A 19,344-nucleotide genomic window follows, 5' to 3' on the forward strand; every position below is an offset into this window, starting at 1 on the left:
TTTCAGATCATTTGACAGTTGTTTTGAGGAGCCCATGATGCCACTCTTCAGAGGAGATTCAAACAGGAGAACAACTTGCAAGTGGCCACTTTAAGTAGCTTTTCTCATGATTGCATACACCTGGCTATGAAGTTCAAAGCTCAATGAGGTTACAAAACCAAAAAAAGTGCTTTAGTAAGTTAGTAAAAAGTAGGTAGGAGTATATAAAACAAGAAAATGATAAGGGTGCCCATACTTATGCACCTGTCAAATTTTGTTTGAATGCAGATTGCACATTTTCTGTTAGTACAATAAACCTCATGTCAAGGCAGAAACATTACTGTGTCCAACAGTTATTACATATATCAAACTGAAATAGCTGTTGCAAAAACACCAAATTTTAAGAAAACATTAAGATTAAGATTAATAGGGGTGCCCAAAATTTTTCATATAACTGTATGTTGTGTTCTAAATTGTATTACCTATACCCCGACATATGTATTTATATAACTAAGCTCAGCAGTTTTCCGTCCTATATCGCACTGTATCATTTTGTGAATTGCCTATCATTGTGTAGATGTATCCACTAGTCCTAACATCAGGCATCATGGATAATTCAGTCATCGTCAACATCTCCCCACCCAGGCTCAACTACACCGATAGGGAGAGACTGGTCAATCTATGTGAGTGGGCAGGGAGAAGTCGGCAGGTACGTTCCTCTGTGATCCGTCATCATTAGTGTTGAGCAAGTATGTTCTATTAACCCTTTTGCCAAGTATGCTCGGGCCGAGCTTCGAGTATTTACAGCTGCTCGATGATATGGTTGAATCGCTCCCGTGTGCATGATTTGCAACTGTTTGACAGCTTTATTACATGTGAGGAATGTCTATTTCTTACACATTCCTCACATGTAATAAAGCTGTCAAACAGTTGCAAATCATGCACACGGGAGCAATTCAACCATATCACCGAGCAGCTGTAAATACTCTGAGCTCGCCCGAGCATACTCGGAACAGAACATACTCACTCAAGACTAGTCATCATAGATCCCTCATCCCCAGTCGCCACCTTAGGCCACGGCCCCAATATCAGTATTTTTTCTCAGGAGTGGGAGCCAAAACCAGGTGAGGAACAATCAGAGAAAAGGTATAATAGAAACAAGTCTCCAATTCTGCATTTATCACCCACTCCTGGTTTTGGCTCCCACTCCTGAGAAAAAATACTCAAAGAACACTGATACTTTGAGGCCACGGCCCCTTTAAGTTTTCTCTGAAACACTGCAGGTTTACACATGTGCAATGAGTGAGCTGGTTTTGATACATTCCGTCACGTTTACTTTAATCAAATTGTGTAGGAGGGTGTTTATAGAAATCAGCAGACAGACCTGTATAAAATGTCATTACTAGTCATGCCACTACCCTAACTTTGTCCCTTTTTTCCTCTCCCCCCGCATACCCTTCGGGGTCTCAGTCCAATGCTGCACGCTGAAATGCTCCGCACACAAAAATAAAGGAACGTTTTAAAGATGACTGGGTGAGTGCTGCCTTTCCTTCTATTCTTGCTTGTGACTACCCTAACTTTACCTTAACTCCTTTACCCCCAAGGATAGTTTGCACGTTAATTACTTGGGACCACTTTTACTTTATGAGGTAATTACTCTGGAACGCTTCAACAGATCCCCCGGATTCTGAGATTTTTTTTTGTTAGGGAGCTATAAGGGTTAAAAGTTGACCAGCGATTTCTCATTTTTACAACAAAATTTACAAAACCATTTTTTTTTAGGAACCACATCATATTTGAAGTGACTTTGAGGGGCCTTTATGACAGAAAATACACAAAAGGGACATCATTCTAAAAACTGCACCCCTCAAGGTGCTCAAAACTACATTCAAGAAGTTTAATTACTGCTTAACAGGAATTTTTGGAATGTGGAAGAAAAAAATTAACATTAATTTTTGTTCACAAAAATGTTACTTTAGACCCCAATTTTTATATTTTCACAAGGGTATCATTAAAAAATGAACCCCAAAATTTGTTGTGCAATTTCTCCTGAGTAAGCAGATACCCCATATGTGGGGGAAAACCACTGTTTGGAGCACGTCACGGTTCGGAAGGGAAGGAGCGCCATTTGACTTTTTGAATGTAAAATTAGCTTGAATAATTAGCGGACGCCATGTTGCGCCTAAACAATGGAAGCCCCCCCAGAAGTAACACCATTTTGGAAACGAGACCACTCAGGGAACTTATCTAGATGTGTGGTGAGTACCCTGAACCCCCAGGTGCTTCACAGAAGTTTAGAACATTGAGCCGTAAAAATAAAATGTTCACATTTTTCCCTACAAATATGTTTTTCAGCCCCCAATTTTGCATTTTCATAAGGGTAACAGGAGAAATTGCGCCAAACCATTTGTTTTGCAATTTCTCCCGAGTAAGATGATTCCCCATATGTAGGGAAAATATACTGTTTGGGAGCACGGCAGTGTTAAGAAGGGAAGGAGCACAGTGTGACTTTTTGAACGCAAAATTGTCTGGAAATGAGAGCAGACGCCATGTCGCGTTTGGAGAGCCCCTGATGCGCCTAAATAGTGGAAACCTCCCACAAGTGACCCCATTTTGGAAACTAGACCCCTCAAGGATTTTATCAAGGGGTATAATGAAAATTTTGAACCCAGAGGTACGACACAGAATTTGATCTTGAGCGCAAATGCTCACTACTTGAGTTTGCATCGGGTACTCGGGTATGCACCAAGTATCGCGGGTGCTCAAGTGACATGCTCGAGTCCCCACCCCGCATGTTTCACAGATGTTAGACACCCCCCCCCAAAAAAAAAAACATGCGGGGATCGCTCGTGCATGGCAGGCAATCCAGCGAGATTTTTTGGCCGTGAAGCATATGGGGCGGAGACTCGAGCACCCGCGATACTCAATGCATTACCGAGCACACGATGCAAACTCAAGGAGCGAGCACTTGCGCTCAATACTAGTCACCATATAGTCATCTTTTTTTTTTTTTCTTTACTTTCGAAAAAATCCCAACCCCATCACAACCCCAACCCTAGCACAACCCCAACCCTAGCACAACCCTAACCCTAGCACAACCCTAACCCTAGAGTTTATTTTTTACGCCATTCCTTGTGCGATATACACTACCGTTCAAAAGTTTGGGGTCATTTAGAAATTTCATTATTTTTGAAAGAAGAGCACATTTTTTTTTTCAATGAAGATAACATTAAATGAATCAGAAATACACTCTATACATTGTTAATGTGGCAAATGACTATTCTAGCTGCAAAAGTCTTGTTTTTATTACAATATCTACATAGGTGTATAGAGGCCCATTTCCAACAACCACCACTCCAGTGTTTTAATGGTACATTGTGTTTGCTAACTGTGTAAGAAGGCTAATGTTTAAAAAACCCTAGAAAACCCTTGCACAAGTATGTTAGCCCAGCTGAAAACGGTTTGGTGATTTGAGAAGCTATAAAATTGACCTTCCTTTGAGCTAGTTAAGAATCTGGAGCATTACATTTGTTTGTTCTATGAAACTCTCAAAATGGCCAGAAAAAGAGAGCTTTCATGTGAAACTCGACAGTCTATTCTTGTTCTTAGAAATGAAGGCTATTCCAGGTGAGAAGTTGGCAAGAAACTGAAGATTTCCTACAACGGTGTGTACTACTCCCTTCAGAGGAGAGCACAAACAGGCTCTAACCAGAGTAGAAAGAGAAGTGGGAGGCCCCGCTGCACAACTGACCAACAAGACAAGTACATTAGAGTCTCTAGTTTGAGAAATCGACACCTCACAGCTCCTTAACTGGCAGCTTCATTAAATAATACACGCAAAACGCCAGTGTCAACGTCTACAGTGAAGAGGCGACTCCAGGATGCTGGCCTTCAGGGCAAAGTGGCAAAGAAAAAGCCGTATCTGAGACTGGCTAATAAAAGGAAAACATTAATATGGGCAAAAGAACACAGACATTGGACAGAGGAAGATTGGAAAAAAGTTTTATGGACAGACGAATCAAAGTTTGAGGTGTTTGGATCACACAGAAGAACATTGTGAGATGCAGAACAACTGAAAAGATGTTGGAAGGGTGCCTGACGCCATCTGTCAAGCATGGTGGAGTTAATGTGATGGTCTGGGGTTGCTTTGGTGCTGGTAAAATGGGAGATTTGTACAAGGTAAATGGGATTTTGAATAAGGAAGGCTATCACTCCATTTTGCAACGCCATGCCATACCCTGTGGACAACGCTTGATTGGAGCCAATTTCATCCTACAACAGGACAATGACCCAAAGCACACCTCCAAATTATGCATGAACTATTTAGGGAAGAAGCAGGCAGCTGGTATTCTATCTGTAATGGAGTGGCCAGCGCAGTCACCAGATCTCAACCCCATTGAGCTGTTGTGGGAGCAGCTGGACCATACGGTGCACAAAAAGTAGTCCCCATCAAGCCAATCCAACTTATGGGAGGGGCTTCAGGAAGCATGGGGTGAAATTAACAGTTAGAATGCCAAAGGTCTGCAATGCTGTAATTGCTGCAAAGGGAGCATTCTTTGACGGAAGCAAAGTTTGAAGGAGAAAATTATTCTTTCTAATAAAAATCATTATTTCTAACCTTGTCAATGTCTGCACTAAATTTTCTAATCATTTTGCAACTCATTTGATAAATAAAAGTATGAGTTTTCATGGAAAACACAATTGTCTGGGTGACCCCAAACTTTTGAACAGCAGTTTAAGTGATTAGACGACTTTATTCTTCGGGTTGGTGCGATTACAGCAATACCAGATTTATAGCGGGTTTTTATTATTGACAGCTGTCACACACTAAAAGCCGTTTTGTTTTTTTTTTGCAAAGACTAGTTTTTGCATCGCCATATTTTGAGAGCTAGAATTTTTCCATATTTCGACCGACAGTCATGTGACGGCTTGTTTTTTTGCGGGACAAGTTGATGTTTTTATTGGTACCATTTTCAGGCATGTGACATTTTTTGATTGCTTTCTATTCCAGCTTTTGGGAGGCAGAATAAACAAAAACCAACAATTCAGTTATTGTTTGTTTTTTTTTTGTTTTTTTTTATGCTGATCTGCGTGTGGTAAAATTGATAAGGCAGCTTTATTCTTGGGGGCAGTACGTTTATACTGGTACCACATTTATTCTATGTTTTGGCGCTTTTACACAATAAAAGCTATTTTATAGAAAAAAGAATATTTTTTGCATCGCTTTATTCAGAGAGCTGTAACTTTTTATTTTTCGGCTGATGGAGCTTTATGGCGGCTTGTTTTTTGTGGGACAACATTATGCTTTCAGCGGTACCATTTTTATTTATATTCGTCTTTTTTATCGCGGTATGATGATAAAACATCATTTTTTGCTTCATTTTTTATTTATTTATTTTTACCGTGTTCACTAAAGGGGCTAACTAGTGGAACAGTTTTATAGGTCAGGTCGTTCCAGATGCGGCAATACCAAATATGTGTACTTTTATTGTTTTCTTTTCATATTATTTATTGTAGGGCACATTATATTTAAATTTTTGGGGGATTTTTTTTTTTTTTCTAACATTTTTTTTAATTTTATACTTTGTCCCACTATGGGACTTTCACTTTTTTTTTACTGTGATCGCCTGTACAGCATAGGGATGGAGCACCATCCCTGTGCTATACAGGATGTCAGCGCTGCAGAGACAGAAGATACTTTGATCGTGCACTGTGCATGATCAAAGTATCTTCTGGCAGTCTGGTGACCCGGATGTTGACATGACGACATCCGGGTCACCATGGGACCCAGCTTCAAACAGCGCGGAACGCCGGGGAAGAGGTGAGTTTCAGCGCTTACCTCTGGAATGCTGCAATCGACTTTGATCGCAGCATACAGGGAGCAGTGCGGCACCACTCCCAGAACATAGTACCAGGTGTCAGATGTGACAAGCAGCTGACACCCGGCAGCGATCGCGCCCGCACAGCCTGTGCGCGGGCACAATCGCCAGGGCGTACTAATACGTATCTGGCTATTAAAGCCCAGGGCGCAAGTACTTATTAGTACGCCCTGGGCTGTAAAAGTGTTAAAGGGGTTTTCCCACTATCAAAAGTTCATTTTATTCACTAGATCTTGCAATGAAAATAAGGTCCAACATAGGAAGCAATTAAAAAAAATGTTCCTGTGCGGAGATAAACTGTTTCTGTGAGGTAAAACATTTCACTGACTTTTTTTTAAACAATATTTTACCTCACAGAAAGTATCATCTGCGATCCCATGCTGTAATATCTGTACACTCTTTTGCTTCCTCCCCTGCCCAGGAGATGTGATATGATCAGACCATGTTCCTGTACGATCAGACCATGTTCCTGCACGGTCAGACACAGCCATTACACAGTACACAGCAGGGGCACATTTATTAGTTTATCTCAGCACAGGAACATTTGTTTTAATCACTTCCTAATGTGAAACTTATTCTTATTTCAAGATCTAGTCAATAAAATTCATTTCTGTTCGTGGGAAAACCACTTTACTAGGAAGCCATCATCAGAAAATAACCTATTGTTTAACTCAGGTTTTTGTGTTACATTTAGATTAAAAAATATTCTGTTAATTTTTTTTTTTTTGCCGTACCACTATATCTATTAAAAAACAAAATTAGTAATCTCGCAATTTACACACTGGCCACTGGGGCTTTTTTAGGCTCAATAAACAGGTTTTTGCTATGTAATCTGACAGCAGCATGCAGTATGAACACAGACCCAGATTCCAGCGATGTATCACTTCCTTTACTCAGTACAGCAGTAGTGATAGAATTACAATTTTCTCTTTTGCAGAACTAGCAGAGCTCAGAGCTTTCTGTGTACATTGTATAGTGACAGAGAGCTGCTAATCAGTGCTGGGGGCGTGGTTGGACTAGGCCAGTTGTCCTCTAGTGATAATCTTCTGCTGATAAAACACCAATTATATTAAAGCAGCAAAACACAGCCCAGTAGGTGACATCTCTTTAACCAGGCTCTCTTCCACTACGTCTTGGAGCCAGATTCCTTTTAAGGTCGCTATACACATTAGATGGCTGTCGGCCAAACAACTGGTTGGCTGACAGCCATCTCGGTAGGCACTCATTTACAGGAGTGCTAGTTCGGTCGAGTGCGCCTGTGTTCCACATCAGTGAGCAGTAGCCAGACATGTATGCTCATTTCTGGAAGACAATACGATCGGCAGTCCGAAATTAGGGCTCTCATACACATTAGACCGACGACCAAACCTGTAGATATACGATGGGTTTGGCCGACAGTTTAATATGTATGGGTTGAGGTAACTTGACTTTCTGCCCTTTCAGGAAAAGTTAACAGGAGTTTTTTATCATCAGAGGCAGGATTACAGTGACAGGTAAGACCTCTATACACAGCTGATAACACAGGATTCACTAATCACAGTAGGTGATACAGCTGACCCTGGGCAGATGTTGGGCTCCTTCCTTCACAATGACCTTTACACGGGATCATTAGATGCTTCATCACAAAAGATAGGGTTAGAAACTGACTATTGTAGCTATATACATGTGATATTTCCTGAAACTAGAGAAAGTAGGAGTCTAAAAAAGTCCCAGTGGCCAAAGTGAAAATTTGAAGATTTCTAATTTTTATATTTAATACAGATTGTAATATGAAAAAAAACAATCCCTATTTTTTTTTTTTAAAATACATTTAACACAAAAATATGGTTTAATCAATAGGTCATTTCCTGATGATAGCTTCATTTTAAAGAGCTGGTTTAGCAGTCAGAATTCAGGAAGCACCATGTAATATTCCTTAAGTTGCAAAACTTAAGTTGAAGATAAAGTAGTTTACTGTTTCAGCGACTGTTGGGAACTGATTTGTCATGTCAAAGTGCCCAGCAGCCCCCACAGTTCTCACAAAGCGATGAATAGCTTGGATCAAACGCTTCTTGTATTTTAGGCTCATGGTTCTTTTAGATGGAAAAAAAAGAGCTCAAAGAAAGTATGTAGAGTACAAGCTGGTGTCCTCAGAAGGAGCCCGACGCTGGAGCATCTAACCGCTTCATAGTTATCAAATCATCAATGCGCACCATCTGTCATAAGAACGAGACTTCCTGGCATCATTTATCATAACATGCTGATCTACCGATAGCAGTGATGGAGAACAAGAGGCACAGAACTCCTGGAGCACTTCTATCAAGGAGATAATAAATGATCCGGCGACAACGTTACTCTCCGCGAATATCCGGCACATTGGTATTTATACAATATGTACAAATGACCAAAGGTATAGTCAAATAATATTCTGCATCAGAAACAATAAATACAGAAAGTCGTCTAGGCTGGTAGATAACCGGAAAGCTGCAAACAATGCATGGCACACACTTCATCAAATACATTATGCACTCTACATTCTCTTTAAAAAAAATGCAGCATGAGAATGAGAAAACTAGCTCATAAATGGCGACGGCACAGGGCTAATGCATGCAAACCGCAGGAGATGGAGTACTTGCTGACCTCGGACGCCAACCACTTCTCAGACTATTTTTGACATATATGGGTCATGGTAAATGACCACAGATAACTAACACTGTCTGAAATAAAATAAAAAATCCACCTCAGTTTTCATTTTTTATACAGTAGTTACATTTTAAAGAACACATCTGCTTTGTTCTTAGCTCTACAAGCCAAAGCAGAAAGCTATAAAAACTCTGCTATTCCCAATCCATTGGGCACTTCCACAGCAATTAGCTGATCTGAAAGAAGTTGTGCAAACATTGTTTTTCTTATTAAATATATCTATCGATCAATCTCTATATATATTTTTAAATTCAATTAATTCAATCTACCTTTAGGCTATGTTCACACAGTGAATCAGCTACAAAATCCTCCTAAAAAAACACTTTAAAAACCCTTCCTATGAATTTTTACAGAAAATCTGGTTAATCACTTACACTTATGAGTTTTGGAGCTTTTCCTTCCCCTTAGAGGGAATCTGTCACCAAGTTTTTCGCTAAACAAATCCGAGAGCAGCTTAATGTAAAGGAAGAAAGCCTGATTCCAGCAATGTGTCACTTACTGGGCTGCTTGCTGTAGATCATACATGTCAAACACCGGCCCATGGGCCAAATCTAGCCCGCAGGGTGGTTATATTTAGTCCGCAACACCAGAAACGGCTATGTGAGGCCCATTATTCTGTATGGAGGACTATGTGGGGCCCCATTATTCTGTATGGAGGACTATGTGAGGCCCATTATTCTGTATGGAGGACTATGTGAGGCCCATTATTCCGTATGGAGGACTATGTGAGGCCCATTATTCTGTATGGAGGACTATGTGGGGCCCATTATTCTGTATGGAGGACTATGTGGGGCCCATTATTCTGTATGGAGCACTATGTGGGGCCCATTATTCTGTATGGAGCGCTATGTGGGACCCATTATACAGTATGGAGGACTATGAAGGGCCCATTATTCTGCATGGAGGTCTATGTGGGGCCCATTACACTGTATGGAGCACTATGTGGGGTCCATTATTCTGTATGGAGGACAATGTGGGGCCCATTATACTGTATGGAGCACTATGTGGGGCCCAATATTCTATACGGAGGACCATGTGGGGCCCATTATATTGCATGGAGGACCGTGTGGGGCCCATTAATCTGTATGGAGGACCATGTGGGGCCAATTATTCTGTATGGAGCACTACGTGGGGCCCATTACACTGTATGGAGCACTATGTGGGGCCCATTATACTGTATGGAGGACTATGTGGGGCCCATTACACTGTATGGAGCACTATGTGGGGCCCAATATTCTGTATGGAGGACCATGTGGGGCCCATTATATTGCATGGAGGACCGTGTGGGGCCCATTATTATGTATGGACCACTATGTGGGGGCCCATTATTCTGTATGAAGCGCTATGTGGGACCCATTATACTGTATGGAGGACTATTAAGGGCCCATTATTCTGCATGGAGGTCTATGTGGGGCCCATTACACTGTATGGAGCACTATGTGGGGCCCATTATATTATTCTGTATGGAGGACTATGTGGGGCCCATTATACTGTATGGAGCACTATGTGGGGCCCATTATTATGTATGGAGGATCATGTGGGGCCATGTGGAGGACTATGTGAGGCCCATTATTCTGTATGGAGGACTATGTGGGGCCCATTATTCCGTATGGAGGATTATGTGGGGCCCATTATTCTGTATGGAGGATTATGTGGGGCTCATTATTCTGTATGGAGGACTATCTGGGACCCATTATACTGTATGGAGGACTATGTTGGGCCATTTATTCTGTATGGAGGACTATGTGGGGCCTATTATACTGTATGGAGGACTATGTTGGGCCCATTTTTCTGTATGGAGGACTATGTTGGGCCCATTACACTGTATGGAGCACTATGTGGGGCCCATTATACTGTATGGAGGACTATGTGGGGCCCATTACACTGTATGGAGCACTATGTGGGGCCCAATATTCTGTATGGAGTACCATGTGGGGCCCATTATATTGCATGGCGGACCGTGTGGGGCCCATTATTATGTATGGAGGATCATGTGGGGCCCATTATTCTGTATGGAGGACCGTGTGGGGCCCATTATTCTGTATGGAGGACCGTGTGGGGCCCATTATACTGTATGGAGGACCATGTGGGGCCCATTATACTGTATGGAGGACCATGTGGGGCCCATTATACTGTATGGAGGATCATGTGGGGCCATGTGGAGGACTATGTGAGGCCCATTATTCTGTATGGAGGACTATGTGGGGCACATTATTCTGTATGGAGGACTATGTGGGGCCCATTATTCTGTATGGAGGACTATCTGGGACCCATTATACTGTATGGAGGACTATGTTGGGCTCCATTATACTGCATGGAGGACTATGTTGGGCCCATTATTCTGTACGGAGGACTATGTGAGGCCCATTATTCTGTACGGAGGACTATGTGAGGCCCATTATTCTGTACGGAGGACTATGTGATGCCCATTATTCTGTATGGAGGACTATGTGGGGCCCATTATTCTGTATGGAGGATTATGTGGGGCCCATTATTCTGTATGGAGGACTATCTGGGACCCATTATTCTGTACGGAGGACTATGTGGGGCCCATTATACTGTACGGAGGACTATGTTGGGCCCATTATTCTGTACGGAGGACTATGTGGGGCCCATTATACTGTATGGAGGACTATGTGGGGCCCATTATACTGGATGGAGGACTATGTGGGGCCCATTATACTGGATGGAGGACTATGTGAGGCCCATTATTCTGTATGGAGGACTATCTGGGACCCATTATACTGTATGGAGGACTATGTTGGGCCCCATTATACTGTATGGAAGACTATGTGGGGCCCATTATTCTGTATGGAGGACTATGTGGGGCCCATTATACTGTATGGAGGACTATGTTGGGCCCATTATTCTGTACGGAGGACTATGTGGGGCCCATTATACTGTATGGAGGACTATGTGGGGCCCATTATTCTGGATGGAGGCCTATGTTGGGCCCATTATTCTGTATGGAGGACTATGTGGGGCTATTACTCTGTATGGAGGACTATGTGGGGCCCATTATACTGTATGGAGGACTATGTGAGGCCCATTATTCTGTATGGAGGACTATGTGAGGCCCATTATACTGTATGGAGGACTATGTGAGGCCCATTATACTGTATGGAGGACTATGTGAGGCCCATTATTCTGTATGGAGGACTATGTGGGACCCATTATTCTGTATGGAGGACTATGTGGGACCCATTATACTGTATGGAGGACTATGTGGGACCCATTATACTGTATGGAGGACTATGTTGGGCCCATTATTCTGTATGGAGGACTATGTGGGGCCCATTATACTGTATGGAGGACTATGTGGGGCCCATTATACTGTATGGAGGACTATGTGGGGCCCATTATACTGTATGGAGGACTATGTGGGGCCCATTATTCTGTATGGAGGACTATGTGGGGCCCATTATACTGTATGGATGACTATGTGGGGCTATTATTCTGTATGGAAGAATATGTGGGGCCCATTATTCTGCATGGAGGACTATGTGGGACTCATTATTCTGTATGGAGGACTATGTGAGGCCCATTATTCTGTATGGAGGACTATGTGGGACCCATTATACTGTATGGAGGATTATGTTAGGCCCATTATTCTGTATGGAGGACTATGTGAGGCCCATTATACTGTATGGAGGACTATGTGGGGCTTATTATACTGGATGGAGGACTATGTGAGGCCCATTATTCTGTATGGAGGACTATGTGGGACCCATTATACTGTATGGAGGCCTATGTTGGGCCCATTATTCTGTATGGAGGACTATGTGGGACTATTATTCTGTATGGAAGAATATGTGGGGCCCATTATACTGTATGGAGGACTATGTGATGCCCATTATTCTGTATGGAGGACTACGTGGGGCCCATTATACTGTATGGAGGACTATGTGAGGCCCATTATTCTGTATGGAGGACTATGTGAGGCCCATTATTCTGTATGGAGGACTATGTCGGACCCATTATTCTTTATGGAGGACTATGTGGGGCCCATTATTCTGTATGGAGGACTATGTGGGACCCATTATACTGTATGGAGCACTATGTGGGGCCCATTATTCTGTATGGAGGACTATGTGGGACCCATTATACTGTATGGAGGACTATGTTGGGCCCATTATTCTGTATGGAGGACTATGTGGGGCTTATTATACTGGATGGAGGACTATGTGAGGCCCATTATTCTGTATGGAGGACTATGTGGGACCCATTATACTGTATGGAGGCCTATGTTGGGCCCATTATTCTGTATGGAGGACTATGTGGGACTATTATTCTGTATGGAAGAATATGTGGGGCCCATTATACTGTATGGAGGACTATGTGATGCCCATTATTCTGTATGGAGGACTACGTGGGGCCCATTATACTGTATGGAGGACTATGTGAGGCCCATTATTCTGTATGGAGGACTATGTCGGACCCATTATTCTTTGTGGAGGACTATGTGGGGCCCATTATTCTGTATGGAGGACTATGTGGGACCCATTATACTGTATGGAGCACTATGTGGGGCCCATTATTCTGTATGGAGGACTATGTGGGACCCATTATACTGTATGGAGGACTATGTTGGGCCCATTATTCTGTATGGAGGACTATGTGGGGCTATTATTCTGTATGGAAGAATATGTGGGGCCCATTATACTGTATGGAGGACTATATGATGTCCATTATTCTGTATGGAGGACTATGTGGGGCCCATTATACTGTATGGAGGACTATGTGAGGCCCATTATTCTGTATGGAGGACTATGTGGAGCCAATTATACTGTATGGAGGACTATGTGGGGCCCATTAGTCTGTACACTGGTTGGCCCGTAACTTTGTCCAAGTTTTTCATTTTGGCCCTCTGTGTTTAAGTTTGAAAACCCTGCTGTAGATTGTATAAAATCACTGTCATCAGCAAGTGATTATCATTAGAAGACTAGCAAATCTGCTGACACGTAGTCCTCCATATTCATGAACTCTGTGTAACCCCACCCCTGCCAGTGATAGGCAGCTTTTTGCCTAAGCACAGTGTATGTAGAAAACTGCTAATAAGTGCTGCGGGCGGGGTTATACAGAGCTCAGCATTCAGAGAACTGCTAGATCTGCAGCAAATAAAACCGTGATTATAGCAAAACTACTTTAAGCAGCCAAGTAAGTGACACATTGCTGGAATCAGGGTTTCTGCACCTTAACTATGCAGCTCTCAAAAGAGGGAAACAAAAACCTGGTGACCAATTCCCTTTAAGACATTTTGAAAAAAGGGCTGCAAAAATGCTGCAAAAGGGTAAGTGCACACAATATCATTTTCAGATGAACACCGCCTGGAGTCTACTTGGAAAAAAAAAATGCCAAAGCGCTACTAAAAATGTCCATTATACACAGCACAGTGCTATGTGCATGTCTCATGTCTCCTCTTAACTGCTCCAGGATTTGGAAACAGTGAAGTGGCTAAAAGTAGCTGTTCATCCATTGGGCAGCTTTCACTAGTTATAGTTTACATTATAAAAAAGATAGCAATGCATAAAAGATGGCAAAGCCGCCAGAGGAGATGCTTCAGGGAAACTACTTAACGGCGCATTCCTGAGACGTTTTCGGCTTGAAATTTTCGGTGGTTCCAACAGTGTATGAAAGATGCTGTGTGCAGATAGACAAAATGCTTTTTAAACTCCACAAAAAACTCTGTGTGAACATAGCCTTACAACCTCCGTGTGAATAGTCACCCTTCAATAACACTCCATTACTCTCTAAAGTGTTATACGTCTTCCAGATAAAAGAATACGGCAGGGCGCAATTTATAGCAGCACACAAAAAATTATAACAACTGTATCACAATAAAAAGATTCCCCATCTTCTTCTTGCAGACATAAAACACGTTTCTATTCAGCAGAACTAAAAACTTCATATATATCTAATAATTATTTATTCCGTAGCTGCTGGTAATCAAAGAGCAGAGTTTAGAGAACAACAGTGAGGTCCCATTGTTCACTTCTGCTCCTTGTGTGGGGTCACAATGACTTTCTACCTGTCCTTTACAGAATTCTTCACATGCGCTGATCTCCTGCAACTGCTATTAAATAGAAATGTCACAGCAAAGTGAAAGGTACAAACTGTGGAATTATCAATGGCTTCAAAGGGCAATTGATAATTGTCTGTACAAGAGTAAAAATCAAACAAGTATCATTCTAATAATTTCAATTTTGGATTCAAATCTTCATTACAAGAAAAGTTAATAGGAAAAGAAGTTTCTAGAACAAAAATGTAATACCCCGAAAGGCTTGAGACTAGTGTTGAGCGAGTATGTTCTATTAACCCTTTCGCCGAGTATGCTCTGGCCGAGCTCCGAGTATTTACAGCTGCTCGGTGATCTGGTTAAATCGCTCCCGTGTGCATGATTTGCCACTGTTTGATAGTTTTACTACATGTGAGGAATGTCTATTTCTTACACATTCCTCACATGTAATAAAGCTGTCAAACAGTTGCAAATCATGCCCACGGGAGCGATTCAACCATATCACCGAGCAGCTGTAAATACTTGGAGCTCGGCCCGAGCATACTCTGACAGAACATACTCGCTCAACACTACTTGAGACCAGTGATGAGCGAGCATGCTCGTTTAACCTTTTAACCGAGCATACTTGGGTGCATACATTGCATCTTCGGCGTGCTCGTATATTATGTTCGAGTCCCTGCGTCTAAATGATTTACAGCTGTAAGACAGCCTGAGAACATGTAAGGATTCCCTAACAAACAAGCAATCCCTGCATGTGTTGAGGCTGTCTTACAGATGTAAATCATGCAGATGCAGGGACTCGAACATAATACACGAGCACGACGAAGATACTCGGTAAGCACCCGAGTACGCTCTGTGAAAGGGTTAAACAAGCAAGCTCGCTCATCACCACTTGAGACCTGTGAAAATAGCAAACTCCTCATTCGTTGCCCTCCTGCCTCCGCAGCATCGCCTCCCTATTGCCATCTGTTGACACAGCAGTGACGTCACAGTACATTACCACAGCAGCAGAGAGACGTTGCTGGAGCAGTTAGAGCAAAGCTATGATTATTTTTTATTTTCACAGCCTACAGGACGAAGGCAAATATAACAGTAATAAACATTAATGACTACGAAATGCGTAAAATAAAAAGCAAGACCTCAGAAGTCCATGGTCTGTAAATCTAACATCAGTTAAAATGTTTTTACAACTGAATGATATATGGTATATTAGAAATAGTACAGAAAGCAGAGTTAATGCCTTTAATTGACAGCAAGGCCAATCTACGGCTTTAAAGTCAGAAGAGACACTGCAGGAATGTACTTCTCTTTCGAGGATGAGAACGGTACATCCTGTGAAGTCTGGATTCCTACATACCGCTACCTCGTGAAGGTCAAAGCATAATGAGACGCTATGTTGTAAGTAATGTAAAAACTCGCTTCAGTCTAATAAAGACGGGACACATCTGTACCAGACTCTGTGCGCTGTGTGCATTTTGTTCCCTGGGCCCGTGATTTCTTTTACTTACAGATCAGGATTTCTCCAAGATATATACCGTACTTACCATTGAGTAGTCCAAATTGCTATGAAATTGGCAGGTCAACATATTGAGAGAATGGAGCTAAAAAGACCTCCATTTGCACATAAAAAGGCTAATACTGGCCTTAAAGCGGTGTCCGAAACGAACATTTATTTTAATCCTAAATGTCTATTTAATGTCATAATCTGATTTCTTTTCTACTATACTTTAATTAAAAATTCCCTATAGTTCCCGCACTACTATATCTGTTTTATTTTATAATCAACTTCCTGTTTGATAACGCTCTGTTTGAGAACCCCCAGTGCATGCTAGGATAGTCAAACGAGACATCATTAGAGGGCTGAGGTTGGGGGTCACTGCTGCAACATCTGCCCCCACCCTGAAATAAAGCGTCATCAGTGATGTACTTTTCAGGGGCTGGGCTAGTCCCTGCTCTACTGAGCATGTGTCAGTTGTCAGTTCTGATGGATGCTCAGTAGGATCTTGTCACTGTGCAATATTCTTTTAAGGCACACTGACAGCGCACTCCCTCGCTGGCTCTAATGAGAAGTGGCGAGCAGGAAAGAGAGTGCACAGTTAGTGCACATTTTAAGGAGAAAACCCGGCAAACAGCGACCAGCTCTGCCTCTGCAAGTATTCATACTTTTGGGAGCAGGGCTGGTCTCTTTTCGCCAGGTTATCTCCTTACAATGTGAACTGACCGTGCACACTCTTGCCGGCTCGTCACTTCTCATCAAAGCTGGCGTGGGAGTGCACTGTCACTGTGCATTAAAAAGAATTTTGCACAGTGACAAGATCCTACTGAGCACATGTCGTAATTACAACCGATGCGTGCTCGCCAGCCAAGTCCCTGAAACAGACAACACCAAGAAGGTCTCGTTTGTATATCCCAGCATTCACTGGGAGTTCTCAAACGAAGCATCATCAAAATTAAGTAAGTAAAAAAAATAAAGAAGTTAGATAGTGAGGGAGCAATAGGGAATTTTCAGTAAAGAATAAAAAAAAATAGATTAGATTAAGACATTAAATAGACAGACATTTAGGATTATAATAACTTAGTTTTGGACCACTTCTTTAATGGTAAGGTAATAGAAATATTCTAGCATCCATGTAATAAACAAAGATTAAAATTAAGTTTCATAAATTTGGTGCATCCCAATTCTGTAACGTGCCTTACATTTTTTACTGGCACATTTCCATCTCTCAATCTGTCACCACCAAATTGTTTCTTTGATTTCCAAAACCGCATCTACAAGCAAGAGCTCCTCCTTTTTACCAGTTTAAAAGGAAATCTTACAAAAGTCGGCAAGGCTACAGATTGGTAGGATTCTCAGACTGTTTTGCCAAAAGTCACCGCTTATCAATAACATTAGAAAGTACTTTGCAAGTCAACGCAAATGACACCGCATGGGAAAATATATACATACCTTAACAACTGGATTTAACAGAACCACCCCAGATTTCTTCGTTATAACCTGTTTGGTAGTATAGTGATGTTCTATAAGTTGTGGGATCGTTGGAAAGCCAGTTCCTTCAAACCTATATAAATTCTGTTAAGAGGGGAACAAAAAAAAAAACAAATCACAATTTGAGAATGGGAGAAAAAAATAAAATGATGTTTAGTCACACAAGCATTCAATTATCTAGCAATGATTGAACTTTTAATATTTCCCCATTAGTTTCCTGTAGTGTAGAATATTAATACACCAAGGAGAAAATATTTAAAATTACATTAAAAAAACAATGCAGTATAAAAGTACATTTGTCTTCATGCTACCAGACTGTAATTTCTGAAAATTATTTATAATAATTCAACATAGATTCATAAAAATGAATTAAAACTGTATAACATTGTCAGCAATATGGAGGAAACAAAGGAAAATCAGGATAAAAGGGAAATGTTGAGTTTTGCCCTAAGAAGTGGCAATCACTTAATACTGCAATTTTGTAAAAACAATCATCTACATAAATCAGCCAGTGCCACCATTCAGGGCAGCACATGTGGCACTGACTAGGAGCCTGGCAGAGTGACTGGCTAGTTGTGATGACCACCACCTAACAGTGAAATCCTATGTTTGCAGCTGCCATTAAAGATAGATTGCTTAAAAATATTAAATCAGTAGCCACTGAATTTAATTTATTTTGCCATTTCATTTATTCCACAGCGCTTTACAAAAATAATTATCACTGTCCCCATTGGAGCTCACAATATCTAAATTCCCTATCAGTTTGTCTTTGGCGTGTGAGAAGAAACCGGAGAACCCAGATGAAATCATTGCAAATGTGGATAGAACATACAAACTCCTTGCAGATGTTGCCCTTGGTGGGATTTGAACCCAGGACCCCAGCGCTATCAGTAATTTAGTCAACTGATGGTCACGCAATCGCTGACGTCAGCGGTCAGAAGATGGTCGCGTGACCATCAGCTAACTTAAATGACGTCACCGCAGGTCCTGCCAGTACACCGCGGGACGACGAGGAGAGAGGACACTGCCGGGAGGAAACCGGGGGAGGTGAGTATAAGGTTTTTTTTTATTTCTTTTAACTTTTCCAATTTTTTTTTTACTTTAGATAGTAAAAATCATTTGATAGTAGAAATTTCCTCATAAGTTGGTAACACAATATAAATCCATGCCGGTTGCATGGATTTATATTGTGTGACCAACTTGTCAAGCACTTTTCCAAGTGATGCTAAAATCGCTTGAAAAAAAACGCATGTAAAAACGCTGAAAAAACGCGTGTAAAATCCGCATGCGTTTTTTTCTGCCAAGAAGAAGCAGAAATGCTCAGGAAATTTCTGCTTCAAATCTGCATTGTGGGCACATACCATAAAGTGTAAAATAGGTGCAGAATAGAAACTATGCTGATACATGAACTTATAAAGACAACATCCTGGATAGACACAAAGCTCAGCTCATATCCAGCCTATATTACAGGGAGGGACACTCCCACAAGATAAATATCAGATGGACTGAAAAGGAACAAACTTTCCCCCTCCCTCTGTGCTGCTCTAGGTCTTCTCCACTGTCTGCACCAGAGAGGGGGGAGGGGCGCTTGTTCTGCTCTTACTGGAGAAGCTGTTGGCAAACACCCAGTGCTCTCCTGGAGCCCCAGCAAAAAAAAAAAAAAAAAAAAAAAAAAAAAAAAAAAAAAAAAGGCTTCTATATAGATCGTAATAACAATAGCGTCCCACCACAGTTTGTACACTGCTACTGGAGCCTCGAATGCTCATTGTAGCAGTGCACCATTTTTTTTATTTTTTTTTTTA

General features: G+C 41.7%; 1 protein-coding gene across 2 annotated transcripts in view; it reads right to left on the minus strand.

The window, feature by feature from the left end:
- The window catches only part of FER (FER tyrosine kinase), a 340,421-nt gene that overhangs the window by 127,165 nt on the left and 193,912 nt on the right, over positions 1–19,344 (minus strand). For both annotated transcript variants that reach the window (XM_073677555.1, XM_073677564.1), the window contains exon 14: positions 17,504–17,626. In XM_073677555.1, the coding sequence (XP_073533656.1) occupies positions 17,504–17,626 (123 nt within the window). The remainder of the gene's footprint in view (positions 1–17,503; positions 17,627–19,344) is intronic.

Source organism: Phyllobates terribilis, unplaced genomic scaffold, assembly GCF_046119375.1.
Source record: "Phyllobates terribilis strain yellow unplaced genomic scaffold, ASM4611937v1 Scaffold_1__5_contigs__length_1240528914, whole genome shotgun sequence".
NCBI lineage: Eukaryota > Metazoa > Chordata > Amphibia > Anura > Dendrobatidae > Phyllobates > Phyllobates terribilis.